General features: G+C 45.9%; 1 protein-coding gene across 2 annotated transcripts; it reads right to left on the bottom strand.

The window, feature by feature from the left end:
- Nucleotides 1-5,734: 5,734 nt before the first annotated feature.
- Nucleotides 5,735-8,765, bottom strand: LOC105487902 (fibroblast growth factor binding protein 2). Of its 2 annotated transcripts, none has more exons than XM_011751560.3 (2): nucleotides 7,985-8,765; nucleotides 5,735-6,194 (listed from the first exon to the last, which is right to left on the bottom strand). In XM_011751560.3, exon 1 carries the CDS (start codon nucleotides 8,674-8,676, stop codon nucleotides 8,005-8,007), a length of 672 nt encoding a protein of 223 aa, XP_011749862.2. In that variant the 5' UTR covers nucleotides 8,677-8,765; the 3' UTR covers nucleotides 5,735-6,194; nucleotides 7,985-8,004. The 2 variants fall into 2 exon arrangements, with proteins under 2 accessions (XP_011749862.2, XP_011749863.2); XM_011751561.3 differs by having other exon boundaries at nucleotides 5,735-6,140.
- Nucleotides 8,766-9,408: the final 643 nt, after the last annotated feature.

The following is a 9,408-nucleotide window of genomic DNA, read 5'->3' as shown; positions in this document are numbered from 1 at the left end:
CATTATAGCCCTGGCTCTTGCAAACTTTGTGTCTGTAGTTAAATCAAATGTCCAACTGACAGTACACTGTCTGGGACACAGCTAGTGCTTTTTATCAATCTTTTTGGCACCAAGCATCAAGGATCAGTTTCCCTCGAATATGACCGGAACCTCCCAAACCTGTTTTTTGTCCCGCCACAGGGGCACTGAATTATCCTGTTATTTGCCACCAACAGATGGACCAAAATGCAGAACGAGCCTTTCTCCTTGCAGAACCTGATGTAGTTCCACTGTGTTGGTGAGGTCCTGCTGATAAGCTCCAATAAAGAACAGTTGGCAACCACTTTGGAGTAGACTCTGCTTTATAGGAAAGCCCAGGAGTGGCTCATTGGTCCTAAGAGGATATAGAGACAAGACATCCACGTCAAGTCTGTGAAGCTCTGTGGACAGAAGCTCAAAGACCTACTCCCAAGACAGTAAAGGAAAATGTACCCACTCTACAGACCTCACTACTCTGAAAGGAGGCCTAGCACTTAATGGAAATGTTTGGGGTTTGCAGATGAAAATGTACATCACCCACGTACTTTGGTCAGCTCTGTGTACAAATTGACAAAGAAAATCTGTCAAATCAACCAAATATATTTGGGGGGCTGGGTGCTGAAGGGGAGTGACTTGCACAGCAGGTGCAATGGAAATAGTTTAATAGGCATGTTGGCACCCCCTAACTTTGGGGCCTGTAACCCCCAAGACCCTTTGGGAACTACAGGTATATCTTACCTTTATCCACACTGTGTGGAGCCTGCAGCAAAGGGATGCAGCCTCTGCCCAGATCGCACCCCTTGGGGCACTGATTTCAAGGGCATGGCTCCCTGCAACCTTCTGCTTGAGACACAGCTGCTGTCCTGCACCTGGGCCTTAGAGAGGACTCCTAGTTACCATTGCACCAGATATTTCCATGCTGCACTGGTTCCCCTCAAGTACTAAGGACAGAATCGAAATGCACAGATTTCTCATATTAAATGGAAGCGGAACACTTCATAGGGCAAGTCTGGTCTCACAGATAATTCTCTTTACCCAAGTAAGTTGAGACCTCACCTTCAGGGTCTTCTTGTCCCTCTCTTGATTACTCACAGGGGCAGCTTTTGACTACCTGGAGACCACTCCCAGGAAGTCTGTGAGGATGCTGGGGCTTGGTTTACTGAAGACTAAAAGTGCTGGTGTCCACCTGGTGGCAGCCGTCATCTAACCCCAGAGACAACTCTGGAAGAGCTACTGCAGGAAGAGCCCATAGCCCAATGAGCTACATGGAAAGCCATCGCCTTTGCCTTATTCAGTGCTCGGAAGAACCAGACACACCTTTTTCACCTACTCTTGGGTACAGCCAGCAAGCTGCCTGGTTGGTGACAACCAACTGGTATATTAAGGACACTCCTCTATGGGGCTATGGATAGCCGCTACTGCAGCCTCCTGAGACATTTTTGTAACCCTTGTGGATGCCATGGAAAGGACGCATATGAGGTGAGACAACATGAAACAAAGTGGGTGACTGGGCCCTCCAGCCCCGGTGGCCAGCATCATTGTCTCAGTTCATTTTTGGACTGGAGATGGTAATACTGCCACTAACACAATAGGCTCAAAAGTTAAGCCTCCTCTGAGTGCCACAGAGAGTAAAATGGCCTATGGGGACTGTGATCCCTCTCCGCAGTTGATCTCTCTGTCTAAAGGTGACAGGGATCCTTAGCTCTGGGGGTGGGACCTGCCCTTGTCTGGCAAATACAATACATTGGTCCTCTGCTGTCACCTGGTGGCCATCAGTGGTATGCAGGGGTAATTGACATCTGTCCTCATGGAGTTGCCTTTCTGTGAAGCTGGCAGATTCTGGCCACACCATAGTGGCACTGCAGACTATTCTCTGCCTTGCTTAGTATCTGGTTCACTTGTAGTTAGACAATGCCACCTGTTCACAGCAATGGGGCCCCCAGTAGTGGGCTAATGGACAAAACATTCAACGCACATTTCGTGTCCTTGGTCTCAGGTTGGTGGCATTTTTAAGTGGTAAGATAGACTTTGGAAGATGTGACTGAGAAAATTGCTAGACAGATGATGTTATCTCCACTGTGTCCTACACGTCTTTAGCAGACAGTGTGAGCATTACATGCAGGTGCTCCTCAGAGGAAGCTTTCCCCTTCGGAGGAGATGTTTGGAGAAAATCAGGACAGAAGAGGCAGGATTCAGGGAGATCGGTTCTCTATGTCCATGATTTCACCATGAAATCTCTCAACCGATGCTCTTTTTCTTTTTTAAAAAACATAATTGACCCTACTGCCTTGGATGCCTCACTAGTTTAATCATTAGGCGACACCATCAGTGACAACACAAAAAGGGTGACTCCAATCTGTTGCTTCTATCACCACCTGGTTTGGGTTCTTGAATATGGAAGATCATATGATTAATTGCTAGAATTTGTGGGCCCTAATGAACTCTTTCAGTGGCCCAGTTCTACTACTGTGCCCAGCCCTCATGACTGGTGGCTCATCGATGAGAAAGGCCTGGGTGTGGGTGAGTACTTCATTAATAAAGATGGATATAGCAGTTACTGAATTAGAGCAAACAGATTATGTCACTGTTGAAGGAAAGGAGCACTCCCGGTACTAGGGAGAAACCACCTTTTACCTTTTGGTATATAAACCAATTTCAGTTTATTTTTTGTATCAAGTAATAGTATTCACATTTTTCTTACAGATATGCTGTTATTTCAGTATCTTTTGGTGAAAATAATTTCCTTTTCTTTTTTAAAATTTTTTTAAAAATTCAAATAAAATACATATATCATTAAATATGCCATCTTAGCCATTTTAAGTGTACAGTTCAGTAGCATTAATTACATTTGTTATGCAACCATCACTGCTATCCACTTCAAGAACTCTTTTAATCTTTGAAACTAAAACTCTATAAACATTAAACCAACTTCCCATTCTCACCTCACCATAGTCTCTGGCAGCCAACATTCTACTTTGAGTATATCTATGATTTTTGGCCGGTCTAGGTACCCCGTATCAGTGGAATCATGCAGTATTTGTCTTTTGTGACTGGCTTATTTTATCTAGCATGATGTACTCATGGTTCATCCATGTTGCAGCATATGTCAGAATTATCTGCTTTAAGGTTTAATAAAGCCTTTCCTTTTAGGATGACTGAAATATTGCTTGGCCAATGTTACTGTTCACAGAACACATGGACATGTTAAAATACACATTTCTGGGCCTCACCCCAGTTACTCTGGTTCAGTTTGTCTGATGTGGGGCCTGAGAATTAGGTTTTTTTTTTTTTTTTTTTTTTTTTTTGAGATGGAGTTCTGCTCTGTCGTCCAGACTGGAGTGCAGTGGCGCGATCTTGGCTCACTGCAACCTCCGCCTCCCTGGTTCAAGTGATTCTCCTGCCTCAGCCTCCTGAGTAGCTGGGATTACAGGCACCTGCACCACACCCAGGTATTTTCTGTATTTTTTAGTAGAGATAGGGTTTCGCCATGTTGGCCAGGCTTGTCTCAAACTCTTGGCCTAAGGTCATCTGCCTGCCTCCGGCCTCCCAAAGTGCTGGGATTACAGGCATGAGCCACCACCCCTGGCTGAGAATGAGCATTTCTAAAGTCCCCAGCAGAAGCAGATGCCTCTGGCCCACCTGTCACCCTTTGGGTAGCACAGATTTGAATTGTGTTTCGTCATTAAAATCACTGGTCAGCTATGTGGTGACCTTAGTTTAAAATGTTGGTGAAAAATGGTCTGTGACAAATCCCAGCCTACCCTGTGATGTTTATAAATTGAACGCCATGAGCGTTAGAATTAGGTGGACCTGGATTTCTCTGCTGTCCTGACTCTTACAAGCTGTGTGTAACTCACCTCTCCAGGCTTTCAAGTCCCTTGATTTATAATTGGGAATAAAACCATTTACCTCTTAGGGATGTGGTGAGAGTTATATGAGGGGGCAAGTAAAAGGCTCAGAGCCCTTATAAGAAATAGACTTGGTATGTCACAGTAGATGTTTGATGTATATATATTTTAGAAACTCAACCCCAGCAAACGTACCCTGACTGCCCCCACCCACAGCCTTCTATGTTATCTCCTACACTCGTCAATGTGTTGTCTTGGTTTCCATTACTTCACTGCACTTCTAAGATGTGAAACCTAGTCAATTAGTTCATCTCTCCCCTATCCAATGTCTTGCACAGTGCCTAGGACCTAGTTGATGATGAATAAATATTTGTTAATTGTGTGAACTACGTATAGAGGCAATATTAGTAGTCTTCAACTCAGGTTACATATAGAATTGCCTGGAGATGACCTAGGATACACCCCAGAGATTCTAATTCAATGAATCAAGGGTAGTGTTTCTCAACCTTGGCTGCATATTAGGGTCACCAGGGGAAATGTAAAATTGCACATGCTCGGCCCTATCCCTGGCCAGTTACACCGTAACCTCTGGGGCTGACATCCAAGCACCAGTGTTTTTGAAAAGTTGCCCCAGGTGACTCCATTATGTAGCTAGGGTTAGGCACTGCTGGGCTAGATGGGGAAATAATTTAAGTACATCAAGAGTGGACTATTGGGCCAGGTACAGTGGCTCACGCCTGTAATCCCAGCACTTTGGGAGGCCGAGGTGGGCAGATCTCCTGAGGTCAGGAGTTCAAGACCAACCTGACCAATATGGTGAAGCCTTGTCTCTACTAAAACTACAAAAATTAGCTGGGCGTGGTGGCACACAACTGCAATCCCAGCACTTTGGGAGGCCAACGCGGGTGGATCATCTGAGGTCAGGAGTTCGAGACCTGCCTGACCAGTATGGTGAAATCTTGTCTCTACTAAAAATACAAAAATAAGCCATGTATGGTAGTGCATGCCTGTAGTCCCAGCTACTTGGGAGGCTGAGGCAGGAGAATCACTTGAACCCAGGAGGCAGAGGTTGCAGTGAGCCTACATCGCGCCACTGCACTCCAGCATGGGTGACAGAGTGAGACTCTGTCTCAAAAAAAATAAACACATAAATAAATAGCCGTTAAAAAAAAAGACAGAGAGTGGACTATTAATGTGTTCTTAAGTAAAACAAATATGAAATTAAGAACAGACTGAGTCACTTTTTGCGTATGTCTAGTAAAATCCAACTTCCTTCCTTTCCAACTCTGTTGATTAATTCAATTGCTGAGTGTACAGGGTTGTTCTGTTTCAGGTTCACTTCTCTACCTTTTTGGCTAGCTGCTATTGCTGCAGGGTGGCTGTGCTGGATTGACTAGTGCCCGCCAAAAATGTATGTCCATCTGGAATCTGTGAATATGATCTTATTTGGGAATAGGGTGTTTGCAGACACAATGGAGTTAAGACAAGGTCATTCTTGATTAGGATGGGCCCTAATCCAATGGCTGGTGCCCTTATCAGGAGAGGGAAATGTGAACACACACGCAAGGGAAAATTCCATGTGAAGACAGAGTCAGGGATTACAGTGATATGTCTATAAGCCAAGGAATGTCAAGGATTCCTGCAACTTTAAGAAACAGAGAGAGAGGCATTGAACAGATTTTCCCTCAGACCCTCCAGGAGAAACTAACTTTGGTGACATCTTGAGGCACTTCTTGCCGCCATCGCTGTGAGAGAACACATTTCTGTTGCTTTAAGCCACCTAGTCTGTGTAATGCATCATGGCAGCCTGAATAAAACACCATGACTTAATGGGTAGCCATGATCTCTATAGCATCTAGGTATCACGTTCATTAAGAAGATTAAAATCGTATTTCTGAAATCATTCCTTTATTTTGCACACACATGGCTGCTATTTACTGAACTTCCTCTAACTCCAAGTCCATGTTGCCATGCAATGAAATGTGACAAATTCATGTCTTGCTCAGAAGGCTAAACTGGAAATTCATGAATGCTTACAGATTTAAACTTTCATAGCAGGCTCAGATCAACAAACCAAAACTTCTACAGAAAAAAGTAGATGTGTAAGCTTGTCACTCTTGGGCCCCTCGGCACCTGTTCCCTATCATAATTGCTGAACTCTGTGAACTCCAGAAAGGAAGCTTTCTTTTCCAAACTTCAGAGAAGCTGCAGATCAAGAATTTGGCCAGTTGCATCCGGTTAGAAACTCCCTTCTTCCTGTGTGAGAACGTTGGACTGAAAGCGGCATAATACAAAAAGAGATGGTTCTCTGTCAGGGAGAGGTCAGCTCTGAAAGAAAGAAAAAAAAAAGGAAAGGATGAAAAATTCTTTATTAGTTGTTATGGGCTGAATTGTGTGAACTGTGTCCCTCCCCAAACCTAAAAACCGTAGACTTAAGTCCTAACTTCCAGTACCCCAGGGAGTGTTTGTACTTAAAGATAGGGGCCATTAAGGAGGTGGTTAAGGTTAAAGGGGGTTGTTAGGGTGGGACTTCATCCAGTATGAATGGTGTCCTAACAAGAGATGAGGACACAGATCCACACAGAGGAATGACAGTGAGAAGGCTGCCATCTGTGACTCAAGGAGAGTCCTCAGAAGACACCAATCCTACTGACACTTGATCTTGGACTTGCAGTCTCCAGAATTGTGAGAAAATATGTTTCTGCTGTTTAAACCACCCAGTCTGTGGCATTTTGCTATGGCAGCCCTAGCAAGCTAATACAGTAGTCCTACGCGGCTCATCTGCAGGATCAAGATATTGTTTCAAGCTTTAGCACCTGTATGCATCTGTATGTAAACTGCACATCTGTCTGTATAAATATGCATAGATGGATGTCTAAATGGGTACTCTTCTAATGGTTAACATTGTTTATCTCTGTGTGGTGAGACTATGAATGAAGTTTTAAAATTCTTTGTGTTTTTCTGTTGTGTTTGAATTTTTCAAATGATTTGTGTGTCTTATTTGTGGAAAGACCAAAAAAATCAACTTTTAAAAGAAAAAAAAAACAAGCACCTCCCCTCAATAGTAATTTTTTTGTTTTGGCTTAAGGGGTCCATTTTCTCCTCTGGGACCGATCTGAGACATTAAACAAGCAGGAAATCTCCAGCCCACAGCAGCGGACACCAGAACAACTTTGGCGCGACCCGACATTTCTTGCTGCCCGGGCGCTATTAGAACAAGCCTTATTTGTTTTGTGGTATTAGTTATCAAAGTGCTGCTTATCAGGAAATCTGCTTTCTTCCTATTTTTCTGACATGGATAATATGAAAACCCTCAGAAACTCTCCTTTTAAACTCAAAGTGCACGAACAAGACTAGAATCCCATGTCAATGAACTCCTTGCTGATGTATAAAACTAATGAAAGCTGCTGCATTTAAGGAGAAAGATCAGTACTAAGCTTTATTTCCACAAGAAAAAGTTTGGTCTTTTAAAAGCAATACTTGGAGTTGATTAAATCTGTTATTATTAATTCGATTTTCTCTTCTGTGATGAACAAAAAACAGTTAAAGGCTTTGAGAGCTGTGAGAAAGACTTTGAAGATTATTTGACTCAAACTTTCCTCGGTGCACACCACCCCCTACCCTAACTCAACTGCAGGAGAGGAAACAAGACGGGGTGTGGCGACACCTCCACCGTGACATAGCACCTCGGCCACAAACAGCTGCAGCAAAGGCTTGGTTCAGTGGGAAACATCACCCGGCAGAATTCCAAAGGCCTAAGTTTAACAGTGGGGTTGCCCCATCACAAGGAGATTCTCAACCTTGGCTGCACATTCAAATCACTTGGGGGAGCGTTTTAAAAGTATCCATTCCTGCTCTGCTATGCTGGAGACATAGATGGAACCGTCTGGCGAGGGGCCTGGGCACCAGCATTTTTAGAGCTTCTTGTAGGTGATTCTTGTGCATCCCCAGGGTAAGTGCCACCCCTGATGAACCACCTCATCTACTCTGCTCTGCAACAGACAGCCTCAAACCCACCCCCAAACACATGCTGAGACTCTGATGTGGTCGCAGTAGCTGTGAAAGTGCTAAGTGCCGCTCACGTAGTCTCTCTATGTGAGTAAAGGAAAGGGTGTTACCTGTAGGCGTCTTTCACTTGTCACCCTTGGAAGAAGCTGATGAGAAAGGCACACAGGGCCTGGAAGGGTTTCCAACAGTGTTCCCAGGCCGCCTTCTTTGCTTCCTCATTCCCTCCAGGCCTGGGTCCAGGCTCAGTAGCTTTGGCTGTGGGTAGGGTGGTGGGTTTGGCTTTTCCCAGCTCTTCCATCGAGTCCTTTCCCAGCTGTGTTGCTTCTGTGAGTTTCACTGTGGCCTTGGGCCTCAGAGATGGCGTCCCAGCCTCAGGCTGCTGGTTGGGCACTGGGCTGCCGTTGAGGCTGGAAGTCACCTGCTGCATGTGGGCCTGGGGCCCAGCCTTCCTGCACACGGATGGCCTCAGCACCGGGGCCCCCTGGCATGCATGGTGAAGGCGCCTCAGCTCCTGCAGGGCTTGGTTCCAGTAAGGTTTGGGGTCAGCAACGAAAGCCTGGCACATACTGGGCTGCCCCCTGTACTCACACCAGTATGTCTGGTCTGTGTTGTGGCAGTCGACGCGAAGCCAGACTTCTCCAGCATCTGGCCCCAAGCTGCTGGGGTGCATAGTGCAGGAATCTCTCCCTCCAGTCTGGAAATGGAATTCCTCCCCAGTGCTTCCTTGCTTTTGCCTTGGGGTCTGACCCAAAGTCCCCAGGCAGGACAAGGTCACCAGCAGGAGGCAGGGGATGAACTTCATGGCGATGCTCTAATCAACTTGCCTGCAACCCTGCACCAGGAGACAGAACCCAAGTGGGACGAGTCACCCTTTAAAGGGGGCTGCACAAAAGACTCTTTCTCTGCAAGGGTGGGGAAGGTGTTTCACAGCAAATGAGAAACATGCCCACAGACCTTAGACACTTGGCAAGGGCAGAGCAGCCACCAGGGGCCACCTACCACAAGCAAAGGGAATGGTTTTCCTGAGTGCATCAGAGAGATCTGCCCCGGCCCTGTCACACATAAAGCACTACACACAGCTTTGGGGTTGAGGGTTTTACAGTTTTCCAACCACAGGGAGCTTGCTCTAAAATTGGCCCTTGTACGGGAACAGCCTTCTTTGTCAACATTTGGTATATGCCAAGGTGTGGCAGTGGAATTCTGGAAAGAGAGGTTTGTAGCTGGGAGTCTGGGCTGCCTTGAGGCTCCCCCCTGCTCCTTGGAATCCCCATCTTGGGGGACCATGGGTTTAGATAATCCAAAGGATGCCAGAATTTTGTGAGCCGAGGTGTTGAGATGGCCTAGCAAATGCAAAAAAGACTATGTGAGGCCGTGTGAGGATGTGTGTGCTACAGGGACACAGAGACACTCCCCCTCCCACCCACCGAGCTGAGAGTCACCTGGTGTGGCCTCTGTGGGGCTGTCTCACCATCACCGTGGCCACAGGCCACAGCGCTGCAATGCTCACTTCTCTTCTTATTGCACGCCTGACAAT

This window comes from Macaca nemestrina, chromosome 3 (assembly GCF_043159975.1).
Source record: "Macaca nemestrina isolate mMacNem1 chromosome 3, mMacNem.hap1, whole genome shotgun sequence".
Classification (NCBI taxonomy): Eukaryota; Metazoa; Chordata; class Mammalia; order Primates; family Cercopithecidae; genus Macaca; species Macaca nemestrina.
Note: the sequence above shows the minus strand (reverse complement) of the source record. Positions and strands in the feature narration are given on the sequence as shown.

What these genes read in the sequence shown, in the direction of transcription:
- LOC105487902 (XM_011751560.3), bottom strand. Translation starts at nt 8,676, where the DNA reads ATGAAGTTCATCCCCTGCCTCCTGCTGGTGACCTTGTCCTGCCTGGGG.